Source organism: Abramis brama (assembly GCF_963993115.1).
Source record: "Abramis brama genome assembly, chromosome: 1".
Classification (NCBI taxonomy): domain Eukaryota; kingdom Metazoa; phylum Chordata; class Actinopteri; order Cypriniformes; family Leuciscidae; genus Abramis; species Abramis brama.
In genome coordinates this window covers 71,578,639-71,601,545 of record NC_139963.1, presented here as the reverse complement: position 1 = coordinate 71,601,545, position 22,907 = coordinate 71,578,639, and the positions used below count along the sequence as shown (strand labels likewise).

Genomic DNA, 22,907 nt, shown 5'->3' with positions numbered 1-22,907 from the left:
TAGGCTCAGATTCGCTGTCCCAGTTTAAAACTAGATTAAAGACGCATCTCTTTAGTCAAGCATTCACATAATGATTACCTTTTATACTACAGTTGAATCGGATTGAATGCATTAATATTATGAATAGCAGTTATGCTAATTATTTCCCATCTGCTCTACTGTTGTTATCTCGCGACGCTAGTCCTGAGGTAAATAGAGTTCGTCAGCTCCAGTTTGTATCCAGCCTCTCATGGAAACCTCAGATGCCCCAACACCCGTGAAGAGACGACTCGACGCCTGTGAAGAGACGACTCAACGCTGGCGATATGTTATGCCCTAAATTTATACATGATTAACTAACTGTATTTTTATGTACATTTCTGAAATGCACTTTCTGTAAAGCTGCTTTGAAACAATATGTATTGTGAAAAGCGCTATACAAATAAATTTGAATTTAATTTAATTGAAAATTGAATTTAAGTTTAACTGTACCAACAGCATCCGGAATCGTATCGCCCCTCCATCGACATACACCAGCCATCATAGACAAGAACTCGTCACACTCTGGATTAAGTCTACTGGCCGTAGAGATCAGTTCCCAATATCTGTCAGAATTTTTCAGTATATGGACAAGATATTTGATGACATTAGCCCTTTAGGCGTCAGAGGTTTTTTCATAAAACGTTCGATTTTGTCATCTTAATTTCAAAAGGCTATATCTTAAAAGTGATAAAAGATAGAGACGTTCTGTAAATTAGAGAAATATTAAGGATGACCAAAAGTTTATGTAGGGATTACATTTTCCCATCTAATTTGCATATTATGACGTCATATGGTGGCGGCCATCTTGGATTATAGAATTTTCATGAAAAGTCACGTTTAAATGATAAAATGCAGCACTTCTTTCCCCCCAAAATGTCCCTCATCTCCTGTATGCTATATTGCACAATACTGAATGCTCAGGTAAATAGTAAATAATAAACTGTGTAAATCATTACTAATAAATGGTAGAAACAAACCGAATGCATGTAGCGGTTGGCCTTTTGCTGTAGATTTTCCATTTACTACATACAGTAGGCACTCTGATTCCATGTATGGGGCACATCAGTGGCAGCTGCTGGTCTTTCAAAGAGGAGAAGCTCATTTTCGGCCTACATCATAAAAATTATTTATTTAAACGAAAATTCTACGTTCCTTTTCAAGAAAATGCTCTGTGAAAAATGAATGTAATAATATAATAAAGGTATAAATAATAATATAATAAAGTATAATAATAATACTAATTATAATAATAATAATATATTTTTAAATTATTTTAACAATTATTTTTGAATTATTACTACTAATAATATAAAATAAAATATAAATACACAGATAGCAATTATTGCAGCTAGGTCATTCTACAGAAACGTCCACTTTTGGTATGGCAAGATGTCTTAAAATTGATTTCTTTTTCTAACATTTAAACTTACACCACATTATTAGACTACCCTTTGACTTTATGAATACGCATAAATTACAGCTTAATGATTTTTTATATTTTTTGTACATTTATTTAAAGACCGGATGTACCATTTTTTTGTCACTGGTGTTACCTTACTTCTTTGGCAATATTAAAGGTTTTTATGAAATATTATTTCAATTTTTTTTCAGCACATGTAGACAGAGTTAGCGAAAAATAATAATAAAGCAACAAATAAGGAGATTATGTTTTATTTATTCTAATCAGGTTTGTTAAAAGTGTGCTCTAATGAGGTTAGTTCATCTGCGCTACCATCTATTTGCTATAACAATGAAAATATTTGAAAACCAGTTAAAATCAAGTTAAAATCAAGTAATGATGCAATCCTTTAAATCTTAACTTTTGTGTAGCAGAATAAAATGGATGTAACATTATTACTATGTCACATATGTGCATTTAATGTGACAGAAAAAAAGACAGTAACTATGAAGGACTAAAAATGACAGAACGAAAAATAAATAAATAAATAAATAAAAGTAGAAATAAATAAATAAATGCAGAAATAATAGTGAAAATAAATACATTTTGGTATTATAAATGGCTATTTCTGTATTTTTACATGTATTTATTTATTTATTTATTTATGCATTTTTATATGTATTTATGTATTTATACATTTATTTATATATTTATGTATTTATATATTTATTTATTTATATATTTATATATGTATTTATTTTTACATTTATTTATTCCTACATTTATTTATTTCTGTATTTCCACATTTCTACATTTATTTATTTCTGTATTTCCACATTTCTACATTTATTTATTTCTGTATTTCCACATTTCTACATTTATTTTTCCCTGCGCATGTATGCTAATTGACCAATGGCTAACCACGCCCCCTCCACTCACTGGACAAACAGTCAACATTCGGTAACAGGCGCTATGGCAGCTGTCACAGTAGGAGACATTTCACAGGAGTCAATTGATGATTTTTTGGAGACAGAAAGATTATATATCATCTCGATGTCACCAAAAGGGCCTTAAATATGCATTGGAGGGTTATAATAATAATTTTATAATTGAGAAGGTCGATAAGCTTCAGCTCCAGAACAAAGATTTACAGTTCACAGTGTAAACGTTATAGTTTGGTGCTATTTCGCTTCAAACGCTCGCTTTATACGCGCGTCCTATTCGCTTTGGATTCAAAATGTTCAAGCGTCGAACTAGACGCGGATACGCGCGAATTTGACGCTCTATTCGCGTTTGGTGTGAGCGCAGAATAATGAACAGGCTGCGATGTCAAGATTGCATTGCTGGAATGTGTGTGTGTGTGTTTGTGTGTGTGTGTCAGAGAGCGGGCGCGATCGAACAGTGGAAACATAAAAACATACTCCATTTTGTTCATACAGGACATAATTAAAACTGCAAAGTGTTTAGCCTACTTATATTTGTGTAAAACACAACATTGTGCTTTTGTCAAACTGTAAACTCTTGTCAAACTGTAACCTACAACTGTCACCCAACCAAAATCACACACACACGCTGTTTAAAGCCAAAATGACAAGAAAAAACATAAAAACGAATGAAAACCGATAACCGCAATGCATTGCAATGGACGAGGAAGCAATCAGAGAATGTCCGAGTGTATTGGGTTAGCTATGCGTACTGTGATTGGCTCATCGCGTTTGGGGGCGTGGCTTAGCCATTGGTCAATTAGCATACATGCGCAGGGAAAAATAAATGTAGAAATGTGGAAATACAGAAATAAATAAATGTAGAAATGTGGAAATACAGAAATAAATAAATGTAGAAATGTGGAAATACAGAAATAAATAAATGTAGGAATAAATAAATGTATAAATAAATACATATATAAATAAATAAATATATAAATACATAAATATATAAATAAATGTATAAATACATAAATAAATACATATCGAAATGCATAAATAAATAAATAAATACATGTAAAAATACAGAAATAGCCGTTTATATTACCAAAATGTATTTATTTTCACTATTATTTCTGCATTTATTTATTTATTTCTACTTTTATTTATTTATTTATTTATTTATTTTTCGTTCTGTCATTTTTAGTCCTTCATATAACACCAGTGACACAATAAAGTTTATCTATAAATGGAAGTCACTGGTGTTACTGGTGTTACCCATAAGAAAGGTGACACCAGTGACAGTAACACCGGTGACAATTTTCATGAAAAATTAATTTTACAAAATGGCTGCTGCAAGGTAACAAACCACATGTTGTCAATCATGGTATACTAACTAAATTAAGTAGTTTAATCCATTTGTATTCTAGTTTTTTTTACAATTACCTAACAGTAAAGTAGGTCATACCAGTGACTTCAACTAAAAGCTTCATATGAAATCATGAGATAAATGAGAAGATTTCTGATAACTGAAAAGAGACAGTGGATCTACCATGGGCTTTTCTTCATAGATATTCAGGAAATTGGGAGAAGGAGGTCAAGTGATGTCATCAGTGTGATTTTTATATCAAAATAAGAGATTTTTGTTTAATGGTAACACCAGTGACACAACTCCAGGGGACCACTACTTTCATTATAAATTTTATAATATTTATTCTGCATTTTTTTTATATATATCATTTACATAATATATTTGATAGTTATGTATACATTATTGTATTTTAAATGGTGTAAAAATCTGTTATTGACCTCAAAATAAAGCATTTTCCCTCTGTACATGACTGTGGGGATGAGCACTTCTGTGGTGCTTGAAATTCTATATAATTAATAAAAATCAAATATTGCCACATTGATGGCTCAAGAGGGTGTAATTGTTCAAATAACATATTGTTTTATTTTAAAATGTAAAGAAATTGTAACCCTAAAGTGTATTTTAAGTGTAATATTTCTGTAAAGGCTAGGGACAGAAAAATGGACATTTTCATAGAATGTGAATGTGAAATAGCAATTATTGCAGCTGTTCTGTAATGTTTAATCAGTTTTGCAGACAAATATGATACATCTTACACACAAAATGACATTAAATAAAAAATTAAATGCACACTTCAAACGTACAGGTGCACAAAAAATGTGTGTTATGCTGAAAAGCAAGTGGTTTAAACCATCTTGCATCACCCATATTGCAACAGACAAGTTAATACTGGCTAAATTATAAGCAAAAAAAAATTTCAATTCACTCACACTGTTAACATTGTCACAAGTGTTCAAAAAAGAACATTTCATTGGTATTGTTTAATGGAGAAAAAGCAGGGCTACTGCAAACAAGACCAATTGAAGAGTGTACAGATCAAGAAGTCGCTGACAGTATTCATGCGTTTAAGACTGATAAATCATGGCCTATTCATCAGGTACTCCTGAGTAAGTCCTATAGTGTGTTGAAGCAACATTCTGTCACTATTCAACCCATATGTGGAGTCTGTATTCATATCAGTTGTTCTCGATATTTATATACTGTCCTTACACTATTCTCAACCAAATGTCTTTTAAGGTTTTTTTTTGTTTTTTTTAAATGCTCTGACTTTTCTGAATTGTCTTTATAGAAACAATCAAACGAAGATATAGACTTTTGTGCTACTGTCTTATTTTTTCACCCTGTTTTTTTTTTTTTTTTTTTTTTTTTTTTTTGTAGGTGCTGTGTTAAGAAATCCTGCCCAACAAAATTCCACTGAGGCTGACGTAGAGATGACCGTGAGAAACTGGCTGCGGCTGAGCAGGGGCAGGAATGGGGGGCGGCAAAGGCGGGGCAAGCAAGCATCTTAAGTGAAATAATTGATTGGACTGATTTTTCTTTTAAACTGACTAACTATTTTGGTGGGAATTTATTTTTGTTGTAGTTTTCTATGTGTGATTTTTGGAGTGTTAAAATAAATGTTTTGATACTGCTTTTGCAAAAACCAAAGTAAAAAATAAATTTTCATCTCCTGTTATTTCTCCCGGAAAACTCCTGTAGCCTAATTTGCATGACCATCAAACTTAATTTTAAAATCACTGATCCAATGAATCAATAAGACCTAATATAACGGCGGGATCCTACTAGAGCGGCGAAAAGCTTTCAGACGCCTTGCTCCCCACTGGAACAGCTGATCTTCAAGCATGTTGTGGCGTTTCCAGCGATGCAGCCGAAAATCAGCTGTTCCAGTGTTAAGTCAATGGGAGAGCGAGGCGACTGAATGCTTTCCTCGCTCTAGTGGGATCGCGCCGCATAGGTCATAATAATTATTTCGGGTTACGTTGGCTCACGGTTGCCGATCATTTCAGGTTTACGTTGGCTCATGGTCGGCGATCATTCTAATGCCACCATCTTCCCGATGTCTTGCCGATTAGCTACCGATCTCTATAAGACATCTCACCGAGGCACTTTATGTCGGGCAGGCACACGCGCCCCAACGTCAGCAAGAGCTAATTTGTTGTCTCAAAAATAACAAAAACTACGACTTTATTCAGCATTGTATTCTCTTCCGGGTCTTTTGTCAATCTGCGTTCATGACTCCGCAGTGACGCTGCTGATTTTGCCCGAGCTTCGTTTACAGTCTGAGGGAGACGCATGCTGTATTCAAGCTATTCTACATTGTTTGTATTAATGGTATTGCTATATTTTTTAAAATGGTGCGTAAGTGTGCATGTCGCGGATGTCCTAATCGCCAATCAGCAGCGTCTTACGTCAGCAGCGTTACTGCGGAGTCGTGAACACGGATTGACAACAGACCCGGAAGAGAATACAATGCTCACGCCCCGCCTCTTTTCCTATTTTCTGTTATCCGGGAGTGACGCAAGGCCAAGATGGCGATGGCCGGCTCCGCCTACTTTAGGCTTCAAAAATGCTCTTCAGCCTACAAACCTACGGGTGATGTCACGGACACTACGTCCATATTTTTTTACAGTCTATGATCTAAACATAACAGTAGCTTTCTACTTTTATCTTGGGTTTCAACAAAAGGAAATTCTACAGGTGCTAATCTACCAACATGCCTTTACTATTAGGACGCTACAGAATAAACTGAGCCGGACTTTACAAGCCAAAACTCTTTTCAGACTGGATGGAGGTCCTCTGCTTATTCTGACTATTTTGTGCTTCACTTGAAAAAGTTACACCAGCTCCTTTTTCGCCAGTTCCTTATTCGTCAAACTATTCGTTCCACCTTAAAAATGTTGGATGGTTGTTAACCCCTCCCCCTCAGGCCAAGCGACCAGTCAATGAATTGCAGTTTAACTCACTTCCGTGTTGGTTTCAAGAGAGAGACGGGGAGGTTGCCGCTTGGTTTAGATACATGAGGCAGTTCGACTAGAGCATTTCCTTACTACAAAAAAAAAAAAAAAACTTCTACAGAAAACTGTATTCTTGTAATTTTTACTTTACTAAAAGCTACTAATTACATCTTCAGCAGTGTAATAAGATTACTGTACCCATTTATTTAAGAGTAATTCCTTATTTTACTTTTATTTTACACAGTCACGTGTGTATGTTTTGTTACTGAAGTCAGTTTTAATAAAGTTATGTGATGGAGCAGGTGCTCGTGTTCGTCTGTCTGTCTAAAGAACAGAACACTGGGTACCATATTTCAACAATAACACATCAGAAAATGTTGTAATGCATGATTTCATTTAAGAATGGTTTTATCTATACCTCTACGTGCTCGTTTTTTTGAGAACTTGTGAAATGAAGCAATGACACCTTCAGTATGCTTTGTCGGCACATATAGTTGCATGTTCTGGTTACCATATTTCAACAATGACACATCAGAAAATGGATTAATGATTAATTTTTTTACATGTCTTAATACCACACAAACATAACTACAAGCCGTGTACATTATCAGGCACATACCTCCCCCTTCCGTTATGTAAGTTTATATATTTTCTTTTTCTTTTCCCTTTTGCTTTTACCCCTGCAGCTATCACTTCATACATACACATAGGCATACACTATCCACACTCATGCATAACATGTTTCCAAACCCATTTCCCCTCAAACACCTTAAACACTCTCTCTTTCGCTGGATGTCGGGCGAGAGGTACTTTTATCATCTGCTCCTCAGAGAAGTGTGTAAATGTGCTTTACTGAGTGTTGTATAGGGATTTTCTTTATGTAATGAGTTTATTTGTTGTCTTTTCTGAGAGATCAACAATCTGGTTTATAAATGTTATAAGAGTATGTTTGATCGAAGTACGAATTTGATTAATGGCCGCTGTTGCACGTGCGGTATGCTTGTGAGTTTAGAACAATATATTTTTCGTTAAAACATTTACAGTTGAATTTAATACGAGTTATACATTTGTAATTGTGTAAAGTTGTATTTGTTTATTTTGAAGGATCCATGCAATGTTCAAATGTATTTTCCGTATATGAATTTACATTGAGATATCGTGTGTTGATTGACAGGCACGTACGGCTAGTCCAGAAATGCCAATTGCTTAAGTGTGATCGTGTCTGTTATTTCTTTTGACACAGGTCTGTAGATGGATCATTTACTATTGTTATTTTTTCTATATTTCTTATTTTTCTTTCTTTTATTAGTATTGAATTTATTTCTATAATGTTAAGTGCTCTCTTTCGCTGGATGTCGTGGCGAGAGGCACGGCTAGTCCAGAAATGCCAATTACCTGTGCTTAAGTGTGATCGTGTCTGTTATTTCTTTCGACACAGACACAGTGAGGCTGAGAGTAAAGAAAAACAAAAGTACATCATTGTGTGGGATCTCTTTCTTTAAAATCAAACACAATGCAGAAGAAAACCCACTACACTTACACCATTTATAGAAGCAGACAAGATAATTTTTACATGAGTATATATTTTTACTGTTAAATGAAAAAATGCTGCCCGGTCCACAGCCTCATAATTCCCGTACAACTGTTCCTTTAAAAGCACTGAGGGGGAGGGGTTAACAGCCATCCAACATTTTTAAGGTGGAACGAATAGTTCGACGAATAAGGAACTGGCGAAAAAGGAGCTGGAGTCAGCCTCACCTTAAGTAACTGGAGTCACTTCAGTTCTAAAATAATAATAATGGAAGGCTACTAGTAAAGCTGAATCTGCGTGGCCCTGATTGGCTGCGGGGGTGTCCCGTACGCGCGTGCTTTGGAGGCCGATGACGTCACCGCTCGCTCGCGCCGTCTCTTCCGTCATTGAGAGTTTCTGCATCGAGTCTTCTGAGGCGAGGAGAGCAGTTCACGGTATTTCTCATATTTACACAACACTCACACACACTTTATACAGTTTGATTAAGCGATAGGCTCATTTCTGTATTGTTTTCATCGATCGCAGCGATACTTGTGCGTCTTTTCTGGCGTCTTCCTTCTGAAATAAACATTTAGTGCAGCAGCAGCGAGCATGAGGAGAATATGTTGAGTTCATTCAGACCTGAGCGATGTTGTGTTCGTTTGTGTGATTGTCTCGATGTTTGGAGTGAGAACTGTTACTGAATGTCAAGTTAAAGTTTGAGATCTGTGAGGGGAATTGATGGGAATCGATCTCAAGTGTTTCTGTTGCCGTTTTCATGTTTACCTTTATTTATTATTGTCGACATTTATCTTTGGCAGATTACATTTACTTGTTAAAATTGATGTAGACACTTTATATTTTGCCCCTGTATGAGTAATGAACGTGGGAAATATCAAATCTATTCAGGCATGGGAAGATAAATAGCCTATTAAGTTTGACACAGGAAATGTTACATTTTCTTTATTATAGAAATTTGTATTACTTTTTATAAATTTATAATTTAGAATTAAATTTAGAATATTTATTACTTTTAAGAGTTTTATGACCATTGTCAGTTTCTGTACGTATATGAGTAACATGTTAATGATGGAATTACTTTATTGTAATTAATAGTTATTATAAAGTCAAACTATATTTAGATTTACATATTATGGTGTTGTCGTTATTTGCCTGAAGAGGTTCATAAAGAGAGGTTATTTAATTATTTTGTTTTAGTATTGATGATTTATGTTATATTTTGAGATATATTTCAGTAGAGCAGTTTTCCAGGCTTTTATCATGTATCCTGACTCAAATAATGTGTTTCTAACAGCAAACACTCAAAATAAAGTGAGATGATCTGCTGATGATCGTGAATGGCTTGTTGAATGAGTGTTGATAGTCTGAGGCTCATCAATATTAACAGATCTGCTGAAAACACTCTTTATTTCATGACAATAGTTACTGTTTTCACCTCATTTATTATGCTGATGTCTTCAGATCTCCTGTAAATTGACACTTAAAGCTCATTTCATTGGTGTCAGCAGACTGAGGGGATTTGTTAGCTACTATACGTTTATTTCCGTCTTTATGCTTTTAACTGTTTTCCTTACCATTATTTATATTTGGAAGAATTAGCCTAAAATTATTTATATTCTTTTCTATATTTCTAGATACCTGTATTTTAATGAAGAAGCAGAATAATGTTAGGATTAGTAATAAAAATAATGAAAAATAATGAACTGGCATCAGTTACTGTACGATAAATAGATAGACAGTAGGGTAACAGTTCACAAAATTCACGGTTTGGTTCGATACGATACACTTGTGTCACGGTTCGGTACGTTTTCGATACAGCAAAAAGAAAGAAATGCCAGAGAAATTTCCTTGATTTAGTTTGAAGCTTTCTTGACATGACACCTTGTGTTTCCTCACCCCCTTGAAGATTCTCTTTCTGGTGTTCTCTATACCTTCTCATCCTTTCACGGGCTTGTGCTTTCTGAATTTCCTTCTTTCCATCTGATAGATTCTTCCTGTACTCCTTCAATCTCTGTTGCTCTTCCAATCTATGCAGTACATATAATTCAGGGTTCTGCTTTAACTTAGCCCGGTACCTCCGCATTCCAGCAGCAGCTTTACTTGTTCTTGAAACCACATCAGGACCATTCTCATTCCTTGGCAGGTTTCTCTCTCCTCCAGGACGCTCCATGGAGCGAAGCCTCAACTTGAGGAGACCTGCCATCATTTCTGAAAAAAGTAAATAAAATAAAGAAAGGCCATATGTAAGAATGTATGTTTGCAAAGGATATGTATAAGAGTAGCCTAATGACTAATTATTTTTTAACACTTGAAATTTATAATTATGTTTAATTATATGCTCTGAACACCACAGCAAACTTAATTTACAGAATAGCTGTTTTATTTTTTGAATACACTTCTTAAATTAAGAATCTGAAATATGAATGATGACTGTTAGTCTCCATGTTCATGTCAATTACAAGATAAGGATATTATCTTCTCTATGATAGGCTGCAATTTGCATAGCCTGATTTACAGAATATGATGCTGCATGAATGGTGGCCTACAAAGTATTTGGAAAAGTTTTTTGATTTCATATTAGGCCTGCCGGTGTGTTCCTTTTAAAATAATGAATATAGGCTACTTCAGACATTTATTAGGCATGGCGTGCTAAATATGATTAGGAGAAATAATACACAAAACTATAGGATCATTCTACAGAAACGTCCACTTTTGGTAGGGCAAGATGTCTTAAAATTGATTTATTTTTCTAACATTTAAACTTACACCACATTATTAGATTACCCTTTGACTTTATGAATACGCATAAATGACAGCTGATGATGAACAATGATTTGTTTCTTTTTTTTGTGCATTTATTTAAAGACAGCATGTACCATTTTTTTGTCACTGGTGTTACCCTAATTCTTTGGCAATATTAAAGGTTTTTATGAAATATTACTTTTAATTTTTTTCAGCACATGTAGTCAGTTACCGAAAAATAATAATAATCCAACAAATAAGGAGATATGTTTTATTTATTGTAATCAGGTTTGTTAAAAGTGTGCTTGAATGAGCTTAGTTTGTTTGCACAACCATGTATTTATTATAACAATGAACATATTTGAAAACCAGTTAAAATCAAGTAATTAACTTTTGAGTGTAGCAGAATTAAATGGATGTAAAATTATTATGTCACATGTGACATTGTATTGACACATTTTTACCACAAAGCTAGCTAATGTTTAAACTAGCTTTATTGTGTGCCGTCAGTGCGGAAAATCTGAGTGTGTTCCTTAACATGCCCAGTTCACTGTTGTTTAAAAACATATGCGGTTTACGCCGACAGTTTATTCTAATGGCATAAGTGAGATTGTGTTAACGCACTATTAACGTGTCTAAGCTATATTCTTACGAACATTGGACAAAAAAAAAATCATCGATGTTGACTTTCATGAACAGCTTATTGAGTCAAAAATACGCAGAAAACAACGTTCGAAGTTGGACAGACTGAAAATTTTCGTCTAATTTACGAACAAGATGTGCAGAATCTGTCGAAATGTATAAAACCACCATTCATACAGCTCTTTCACGATGAACACGTCGCCGCTTTCGGTCCGAAACCACTCGCAATCATCCGACTTGCACACTTTTTTATCCTTTCTCACCACAATGATCCTATTTAATGTTTACTTAACCAAAGTTTACCACTTCGTATCATTTTAATGTTTGTAAACTTTTGGACAGAATCCACAAACTTACCCACATTCGTCGAGATCCGTGAAATTCTGTTAACTCTTCCTCCCACGCAGAGCGACCGTGACCTAGACAATCTTATTTCTGACATGAGAACCGTTGAGACATTAGGAGATGGAAATTCAGCGTCAGAATGAAATGTACGAGCGTTATGATTTTTGGACAGAAATACTCTGCCCCTGTTTTATCCTGATTTATTAACAATTTATCATGTAGCAACGCATATGAGAATTTAACCCACACAAGATGTTTTTATCGTTTTGCTACTGATAGAATTACATGGAAAAATTATATCTCTGCTTCCTTTAGAATCATAGTTTAACGTGTGTAACTGCTTGGACAGAAAGTGTAACGAACGTTAGTAAATGTTTCCATTGCATCGTGGTGGATTAAGGGTGTGACAGTCGTCAATGATTTGTGTTTTTCCTATTCCGTACTGGGGATGGCGCTGTTGAGCGTATATATCCGGGGAACCAGGTAGGAAGTTATTTAAGGAAGTGTGATTGCGTCTCTCTCTCTCTCGTGCTCTCTAGCCTTTGTTGTCAGGCGCGGGTCATTCCGGTCATGGCCACGCTAACGAATGGCTTGTGAGTATTGTTGTTGTAGCCCGCGTTGCATTGATGTGTTAATGCTGCGGTCTTTTCCTGTTTTTAATGCTTACGATTCAGATTTTGAGGAATATGTTTCCCTCATTGAATTTTTAGGAGTTGTTTAGAGCGATTCTGTGATTTGCGTGTAAATGGAGCGTTTGAGAGAGAGCTTTTTCCAATCCAGTTATGTTGTGGTTTAGACGCTAATTCAAGGCATTATAGGTAGTATGTTTTGAGGAGGTTTTGGTGTAGGGAGGGTTTTCTTTTGGTGTTTGTTTTGGCGCTCGAGTTGCCGAATTTTCCTCTGATGCGGCTGCTTTGTTGTATTTTGATTCATTTATTGTTGTGAGGCAATTAAAAGGTAAATGTTTCTTGCATTGCAGTCAATTATTTGAATTATTTATTTGATTTATTTGTCATTCATTTATTGTTGTGAGGTAATTAAAAGGTAAATGTTTCTGGGCCTGAAATTAATAGGTGATTTGTTTAATTAGTTTTTTTCCCCCGTTTTATTTCTCTTTTGAATTTAACGTATTGATGTATTGAATTGTAATATGACTGGAATTGAATTTGAATAGAAAACTTCTAAATCAATTTTCTTGTGGTTCCTTGTTTTGTTGCTTCATAATTGATTGTCATCCCTATGTGTAGTGTTTCTAATGAGGGATTAATTAAATAATTGTGGTGGTTTTTACCCCTGGCGCCCGAACCCAATCCTTTAAGGCCAAATACCATCACAAGGGAATTATACTTTTAGTGTTAGTGGTAGTATTTTGTAGCCTAGAAATCTAGACGCACCCTAGCGGCAGCAAAATGTATTTCGCAGCCAGGGGGGTCTAGCAACTCTCAATAAACCTTCTAACTGCAAAAACCTAAATTGGGTCAGGCCAATCACGTCATGTATAGAGTAGGCGGGGGCGGGCTTACCATATGACGACAGAGTTGCGACGGTTACCTGGCTGCCACTTGAAAACAAAGAATGACGGCTGCTGATGGAGAACAACCGTCTTTCGAATCGGCTTTGGCCGCGACTCTGGAGGACTTGGAGTTAAGTTTTTCTTTGAGAAAAGAGCAAAGAACGGCACTTAAGTCATTCTTAAAAAAAGGAAGATGTGTTCGTCATTTTGCCGGCCAGATATGGCAAAAGTTGAATCTATCAACTAAGCTTGGCTGTTGGGAAAACGCTCTGGTTGGTTGAAGCGCTGTCCTATTGCGTGCAGAGGGAATTTGAAAGACAGCCGTTTATCCCACCCCTCGGATTAAACCGCGTCTATGGTGAGTTTCCAGAGTATTTTGTAGAAGACACACCAAAATAAATGTTATGCGCCAAAATTCAGGATTTTATTAAAGGAAATGAAAGAAATGAGAGAAATTTCTGGAATAAAGAAAATTTATTCCAAAACTTTCTGAAAATACAGTATGAGAATTAACTGCACAATTACTAGAAATGTTTACCTTGGATATTATACAATTTGCAAGCACAATTTGTGAAAAAAACAAAAACAAAACAACAACTGTGAACCAATTTTGTATATTTATTTATTTATTTATTTATTTAGTCCTTGCATTCTTTCTTGTGGCTCAGTGACACACCTGAATTATTTCAGAAACTTTCATTTTTTGTTTTTTCAATAACCATGCATAAACATTATTCTCTCAAAAATACAAACACGTACATACATGTTGCTCACATATTATGGTAGCCCTGTTTGTGCTACATAGAGTGTAATTACACTTTTGCCATCAGTGTCTGCTCGTTTATTCAAACTAAGTTGTCCTACAGCAGACAAACGTCGCACAGGTGTCCAACGACGTAACTTCAGCAGGGCAGCTAGCTGTCTCTTTGTTTCTGTGTTGTCGGTCACTAGCGCACAAGGCAACACTGTGTGCATCTAATACTCATGGGAGTTGTAGTGTCGTAGTGTCACGCTGCAATATGGCTTATTTCAGATGCCTTTCGAAAAGACTACAATTAATCAACCCGCCAAAGTGGCTAGTTGGAGTGACTGTGTTACCTGCCACAAGCAAAATCCACCCGCATTTGGCGGGTTGGCGGGTGTTAATGTCAAGCCCTGATGCTGCTGATATATTATTGTAGCAGAGTTTGTGCTGAATACAGTGTCATCAGACTTTAGCCATGAAAATGTCACAAGTAACAGAAATAAGCACAAATGTCAGAGCATGTCAGAACACCTCCAGGGCCAGAAAACACCTCAGACCCCAGAGGGTTAATAAGTTATTTTCCAGCTAAAGTTAGTTTTGATTGATTCGCTTCCATCGCAACGATCATTTGTTATTAAATTAGGGGCCGCTAAGACGACACCATTCTCTCTACACAGACTTTAAACGTGAACCTGTGATAAATGCTGATGACGCTCACATGCACATTAAGAATTGGTTCTATAGTTATGTGTGTTTGAATATATATGCGCAGGGTTGTAATTCCCTACAAACCAAGCCTAAACAAAGCTCTTTCCTTATAAATTTAGATACAGAATTTTATTTTATTTTGTCACTTCGGGGGAGGTACGCGAAATTAATTTTCCCGATGACGCTTTATCTGTAGAGTGGTAAAGGTATCCTCCATAGGGAGAGACTAGTTGGCACTTCAGGACTGCGTTGTCATCGGGTCCAGGCGAAGGTCCTTCGTCAGATCTGGATACAGCCTGAATCCGGCAGGCTGCAGGAAAACCTTTGGATAAACAAAGACACTAAAATTAGCGTAGATGCCAGTCTTCTTATGATGTAAGGAGTACATCAGGATTTATGGGAAGTGCTTTGTAAGTAATCAGCAATAATTAAAAATGTATGCGACGTTTATTAGGGAGCCAATGCAGTGTTGACAGAACCCGGCTAATATGGTCATACTTCCTGGTTCTGGTAAGAACTTGAGCTGCTGCGTTTTGAACTAGCTGTATTTTGTTTATTAAGCGTGCAGGGCAACCACCCAGTAGAGCATTAAAATAATCTAGCCTTGATGTCATGAACGCATGAACTAATTGTTCCGCATTTGTCAATGAGAGCATATGGCGTAATTTAGATATATTTTTAAGATGAAAAAATGTGGTTTTACAGATACTAGACATGTGACTTTCAAATGAAAGATTGGTATCAAAGAGCACACCCAGGTTCCTAACCGACGACGAAGACTTAACAGAGCAGCCATCAAGTGTTAGACAGTAATCTAGATTATTACGAAAGTACATTTTTTGTCCAATAATTAGTATCTCTGTTTTTTCAGAATTTAGTAGTAGGAAATTACTAGTCATCCACATTTTTTACATCAGCTATGCATTCCGTTAATTTTGTGAATTTGGTAAGTTTCGTTAGGTTTTTAAGAAATATACAGCTGAGTATCATCAGCATAACAGTGAAAGCTAATGTTTTAAAGATAATAATGGGAAGATACATTTTCCTCATTCATGGAAAGTTTCAAGGACATATAATCATTTATAAAAAGGCATGAAATTATCATAATATTTTATAACAGTTGTCTACTTTCTACCATTACATCAGGGCTCACTTTCATGTCCTTTATATTTCTCTTTGAATTATTTTGATGTACTGAAAATTAACTGTAACATTTGTTTCTTTCATGTCAGGCCTGATGGAAGTGGAGGAGGAGAGTGAAGAACTGAGTGAAGTGAAGGAGGAGAGAGAAGAACTGAGTGAAGTGACGGAGGAGAGTGAAGAACTGAGTGAAGTGGAGGAGGAGAGAGAAGAACTGAGTGAAGTGGAGGAGGAGAGTGAAGAACTGAGTGAAGTGAAGGAGGAGAGAGAAGAACTGAGTGAAGTGACGGAGGAGAGTGAAGAACTGAGTGAAGTGGAGGAGGAGAGAGAAGAACTGAGTGAAGTGAAGGAGGAGAGTGAAGAACTGAGTGAAGTGAAGGAGGAGAGTGAAGAACTGAGTGAAGTGACGGAGGAGAGTGAAGAACTGAGTGAAGTGGAGGAGGAACATCATGTCCAACCGAAAAGCGTAAAGCCGTTCACATGTGATCAGTGTGGAAATAGCTTTACAAACAAATATCATTTTGAGCGTCACATGAGAATCCACACCGGAGAGCTGTTCAAATGTGATCAGTGTGGAAAGGGTTTCACAACAAAACAACATTTTGAGCATCACATGAGGATCCACACTGGAGAGAAGCCATTCACATGTGATCAATGTGGAAAGAGATTCTCATGCAAACGATATCTTAAAGATCACATGATGATTCACACCGGAGAGAAGCCGTTCACATGTGTTCAATGCGGCAGAGCATTTCTTAGTGCATCACACCTGAAGGAACACCTGAGAGTTCATACGAAGGAGAAGCCATATTCGTGTTCTGTGTGTGGGAAGAGTTTTTCACTGCTGCAAAATTTACACACTCATCAGAAAATACACACTGGTGTGAGAGACTACATGTGCTTTGAGTGTGAGAAGACTTTTATTACAGCGGACAATTTAAAACTGCACCAGAGAATTCACACTGGAGAAAAACCTTACAAGTGTTCACACTGTGACAAGAGATTCAGTCAGCCAGGACATCTGAAAACACATGAGAGGATCCACACTGGAGAAAAACCTTACAAGTGTTCACACTGTGACAAGAGATTCAGTGAGTCATCATCTCTGAAAACACATGAGAGGATCCACACTGGAGAAAAACCTTACAAGTGTTCACACTGTGACAAGAGATTCAGTCTGTCATCACATCTGAAAACACATGAAAAGACACATACTGGAGAAAAACCTTACAATTGTTCACACTGTGACAAGAGATTCAGTCTGTCAGCACATCTGAAAACACATGAAAAGACACATACTGGAGAAAAACCTTACAAGTGTTCACACTGTGACAAGAGATTCAGTCAGTCTTCAAATTTGAAAACGCATGAAAAGACACACACTGGAGAAAAACCTTACAAGTGTTCACACTGTGACAAGACATTCAGTCGATCAGAACATCTGAAAAGACATGAGAGGATCCACACTGGAGAAAAACCTTACAAGTGTTCACGCTGTGACAAGAGATTCAGTCTGTCAGCACATCTTAAAACACATGAGAGGATCCACACCAGAGAGAAGCCGCACACGTGTGATCAGTGCGGGAAGAATTTCTCTATTAAAACTAACCTGAAGCGACACTTGAAGATCCATGCAGTGGAGAAACCACATCACCGCATGCATCGTTAAAATAGTCCAACAGACTACAGTGGCTCAACCTTAAGTTTATCAAGCGACGAGAATACCCCATTCTCCCGTAATTTTTTTTTATATTTACATATGATTTGACAGTTTACTTGTAAATAAATACCTAAAATATAAAAGGAGTGCATCATGCCTGACCCCTACATGAACACTTTTGGTTTTGTGACTGTAAGGCTCAATCCCAATTCACCCCTTGCCCCTACCCCTTGGCCCTACCCCTCCGTTTTGCGCGTTCCCATGAAGGGGTAGGGCTGTCTCAATTCTCTTTTGGTTGGAGGGGTAGGGGTAGGGGGAAGGGGAAGGGCCAGATAGCCCTTGAAACGAAGATTTTTCGGGACCACACTTCAAACGAAGGGGTATGAGAAATGTACCTTCATACACCGGCTACAGAGGCAACATGACTGCCAATAATCTTTTTCTTTATGTCACATTCAATCTTGTGTTCATATTTACGGTCATGTTCTTCAAAGAAACGGTTGCAAAAAAATCGTTAAAAAAGTTACAATATGACACGTAAAAAGCAAAAGTTTGAAGCGAAGTGGATGCGTGAATGAGGGGAATTCGTGTCCACCGCGCTAAATGCCTCATTCGCGCAGCAAGACCTCCAGACGCGCGTAAACGCGTCTTAACATTGAAATCACTCACGCCAGACGCTCTATTCGCGTTTGGTGTGAACGCAGCATTAGGGCCTGTTCACATATCGCGTCTTTTGCGCGCACAAGTTCGTTATTTCAAATGTAGGCGCGCGGTATGCGCGCTCATAATGGAAGTGACGCGGTCGCGGTGCGACGCGCTCGTTTTTTCTAAGCGCGTCCGTGCCGCATCGAGATAAAAACATCTCAACTTTTCAGAATGCCGCAAGCCAAGCTTAGCAACGACAGACGCCTCCGGAGCGCAACCACCCGAGCGCTTTGGAAAAAGGAGAATGCGGCGTGCCTAGCGTTTTCTATGCGTTTTTAGGCGCGATATGTGAACGCCGCCTTAGGCATCGAAGATATTTTCATCTCCGTTGTGTTCTGAAAACTTCAGAAGAAAAATGCTAAATAATAGCTGTAATTCACGCAAGACTACAGCTGACGACGGCATCTTGGAAGTTTGTGATAAACATTGGCGCATCTCCTGTGACGTAGGCGCTAGCGACTATGTATAATGACATGTAACGGTGTAGTAGTGGTGTCCCATTTCAAGGGTAAGGGGTAGGCGAAGGGTTAGGGGTAGGCGAAGGGGTATAAAATAGAATTGGGATTGGGCCTAAGTCATTCTCTTCAAATGTTATTGAAGTTAGAAATGTGTATGCCAATAATCTTATGTAATTTTATAGACGGTCCCAGTTAATCTCCAAAAGCCCCAAGCGAAAAAAAAAAAAAAAGTACTTCATTGTACTTCAAGTATATTTATATTTCCGATAGTATGTTGAAAATGTACTTACACAAATTGTACTTTTTGTAAATACAGTGAGGAAAATAAGTATTTGAACACCCTGCTATTTTGCAAGTTCTCCCACTTAGAAATCATGGAGGGGTCTGAAATTGTCATCGTAGGTGCATGTCCACTGTGAGAGACATAATCTAAAAAAAAAAATCCAGAAATCACAATGTATGATTTTTTTATTATTTATTTGTATGATACAGCTGCAAATAAGTATTTGAACACCTGAGAAAATCAATGTTAATATTTGGTACAGTAGCCTTTGTTTGCAATTACAGAGGTCAAACGTTTCCTGTAGTTTTTCACCAGGTTTGCACACACTGCAGGAGGGATTTTGGCCCACTCCTCCACACAGATCTTCTCTAGATCAGTCAGGTTTCTGGGCTGTCGCTGAGAAACACGGAGTTTGAGCTCCCTCCAAAGATTCTCTATTGGGTTTAGGTCTGGAGACTGGCTAGGCCACGCCAGAACCTTGATATGCTTCTTACAGAGCCACTCCTTGGTTATCCTGGCTGTGTGCTTCGGGTCATTGTCATGTTGGAAGACCCAGCCTCGACCCATCTTCAGTGCTCTAACTGAGGGAAGGAGGTTGTTCCCCAAAATCTCGCAATACATGGCCCCGGTCATCCTCTCCTTAATACAGTGCAGTCGCCCTGTCCCATGTGCAGAAAAACACCCCCAAAGCATGATGCTACCACCCCCATGCTTCACAGTAGGGATGGTGTTCTTGGGATGGTACTCATCATTCTTCTTCCTCCAAACACGTTTAGTGGAATTATGACCAAAAAGTTCTATTTTGGTCTCATCTGACCACATGACTTTCTCCCATGACTCCTCTGGATCATCCAAATGGTCATTGGCAAACTTAAGACGGGCCTTGACATGTGCTGGTTTAAGCAGGGGAACCTTCTGTGCCATGCATGATTTCAAACCATGACGTCTTAGTGTATTACCAACAGTAACCTTGGAAACGGTGGTCCCAGCTCTTTTCAGGTCATTGACCAGCTCCTCCCGTGTAGTTCTGGGCTGATTTCTCACCTTTCTTAGGATCATTGAGACCCCACGAGGTGAGATCTTGCATGGAGCCCCAGTCCGAGGGAGATTGACAGTCATGTTTAGCTTCTTCCATTTTCTAATGATTGCTCCAACAGTGGACCTTTTTTCACCAAGCTGCTTGGCAATTTCCCCGTAGCCCTTTGCAGCCTTGTGGAGGTGTACAATTTTGTCTCTAGTGTCTTTGGACAGCTCTTTGGTCTTGGCCATGTTAGTAGTTGGATTCTTACTGATTGTATGGGGTGGACAGGTGTCTTTATGCAGCTAACGACCTCAAACAGGTGCATCTAATTTAGGATAATAAATGGAGTGGAGGTGGACATTTTAAAGGCAGACTAACAGGTCTTTGAGGGTCAAAATTCTAGCTGATAGACAGGTGTTCAAATACTTATTTGCAGCTGTATCATACAAATAAATAGTTAAAAAATCATATATTGTGATTTCTGGATTTTTTTTTTAGATTATGTCTCTCACAGTGGACATGCACCTACGATGACAATTTCAGACCCCTCCATGATTTCCAAGTGGGAGAACTTGCAAAATAGCAGGGTGTTCAAATACTTATTTTCCTCACTGTATATAAAAAGTATACTGGCATTATGCTTTCACCCTAACACTTTTAACACACTTTAAAATAATACTATACTATACTATAATATATACTATATTACACTTTATAGAAATATATTATACTAAAATATACTTTAAGTAAAAGTTATGTGCACTTTCTAAAGTGTACTTATTTGAAAAAAAGTGTAAACATTTTTGATATATTTTAAATTGTATGCACAAAATTGTCATTGTAACATACACTGAAAGCATATTTTAAAAGTACACATTTTAATATCAACACTAATATTAAGTTTGAGTGTATTTAAGTTATATTTGAGTCTAATTATGAATTGAAGTTATATTCATGCTAGTACTTAAGGACATTCTTTTTAGAAAGTGTTCAATAGTATTACTTTGAAAATGCACTTATGAAATTTTGTGATGTGTGTAAATACACAGATAGCAATTATTGCAGCTGTTCTGTAATGTTTAATCAGTTTTGCAGACAAATATGATACATCTTACACACAAAATTACATTAAATAAAAAATTAAATGCACACTTCAAAAGTACAGGTGCACAAAAAATGTGTGTTATGCTGAAAAGCAAGTGGTTTAAACCATCTTGCATCACCCATATTGCAACAGACAAGTTAATACTGGTTAAATTAAAAGCAAAAAAAAATAATAAATTCACTCACACTGTTAACATTGTCACAAGTGTTCAAAAACGAACATTTCATTGGTTTTGTTTAATGGAGAAAAAGCAGGGCTACTGCAAACAAGACCAATTGAAGAGTGTACAGATCAAGAAGTCGCTGACAGTATTCATGAGTATTGGACTGATATAGAGGTCGGTTTAGCATTGATGTCTGTAAAGTAGAAGCTACCCAAGAATTTGAGTCTCTTTCAACATTTTTGGGAAGTGGAATGACATATGAGGCCCCATCATCAGATGTAAAAGCCACCAGGGTCATAACTTTGCATAATGTTCCATCATTTAACTGTACAACTGAAATATTTCTCTTTTTAAGAGTTGTGTTATTATATGAATGATAAACCACACTGCTACAAATGAAAAGGTCATGAAATAAACCTGAATTAACTGTCACTCCTATTAAACTTTCAATAGCCATCCTCTGCAACAGATGTGCTAACTTTCTTTGGGCAGCCAAAACCTCTACCTCTAAATACAAATTACACTCTTGTGTAATGGGATTAGTCAGATTTATCTTTTACTTTACAGATAAATAAACTGTCATTGTCTGGTGGCAAGAACTTAAAGGAAACAGTTTGGAGAGTCTGCACAAAAATATTTGATCAGAATCTGTCAACCCAGCTGAACTGGTGCGGTAGGGGTCAGAAGACAGGCCTTAAATCATGGCCTATTCATCAGGTACTCCTGAGTAAGTCCTACAGTGTGTTGAAGCAACATTCTGTCACTATTTAACCCATATGTGGTGTCTGTATTTATATCAGTTGTTCTCTATTTATATACTGTCCTCACACTATTCTCAACCAAATGTCTTTGAATTTTTTTTGTTATTTTGTAAAATGCTCTGACTTTTCTTAATTGTCTTTATAGAAACAATCAAACGAAGATATAGACTTTTGTGCTACTGTCTTATTTTTTCACCCTGTTGCTTTTTTTCTTCTTTTTTTTTCCTTTTTTGTAGGTGCTGTGTTAAGAAATCCTGCCCAACAAAATTCCACTGAGGCTGACGTAGAGATGACTACGTTGCGGCTGAGCAGGGACAGGAATGGGGGGCGGCAAAGGTGGTGCGAGCAAGCATCTTAAGTGAAATAATTGATTGGACTGATTTTTCTTTTAAACTGACTAACTATTTTTGGAGGGAATTTTTCATTTTTGTTGTAGTTTTCTATGTGTGATTTTTGGAGTGTTAAAATAAATGTTTTGATACTGCTTTTGCAAAAACAAAGTAAAAAATAAATTTTCATCTCCTGTTATTTCTCCCGGGAAAACTCCTGAACCCCTGTCAGGATTACTAGAAAGTTACAGGCAGGTGATTTTTTCAGTTTTTTTTTCTAAACTCTGTAGGACAGTGGCCCTCCAGGACCGAAGTTGCCCATCCCTGATATATATATATATATATATATATATATATATATATATATATATATACATATACATATAT

General features: G+C 36.8%; 1 protein-coding gene across 5 annotated transcripts; it reads left to right on the top strand.

The window, feature by feature from the left end:
* Window positions 1-4,273: 4,273 nt before the first annotated feature.
* Window positions 4,274-22,784, top strand: LOC311094699 (uncharacterized protein). 5 transcript variants are annotated; one of them, XR_014608705.1, is made up of 5 exons: window positions 4,274-4,821; window positions 5,093-5,201; window positions 16,128-17,771; window positions 21,998-22,157; window positions 22,428-22,784. XR_014608705.1 is itself a non-coding variant. In XM_084132823.1 (2 exons), exons 1-2 carry the CDS (start codon window positions 8,550-8,552, stop codon window positions 17,702-17,704), a joined length of 1,662 nt encoding a protein of 553 aa, XP_083988949.1. In that variant the 5' UTR covers window positions 8,384-8,549; the 3' UTR covers window positions 17,705-19,221. The 5 variants fall into 5 exon arrangements, 1 of the variants encoding a protein (XP_083988949.1); XR_014608707.1 differs by lacking the exons at window positions 4,274-4,821; window positions 5,093-5,201 and adding an exon at window positions 8,436-8,634; XR_014608708.1 differs by lacking the exons at window positions 4,274-4,821; window positions 5,093-5,201 and adding an exon at window positions 10,308-10,417.
* Window positions 22,785-22,907: the final 123 nt, after the last annotated feature.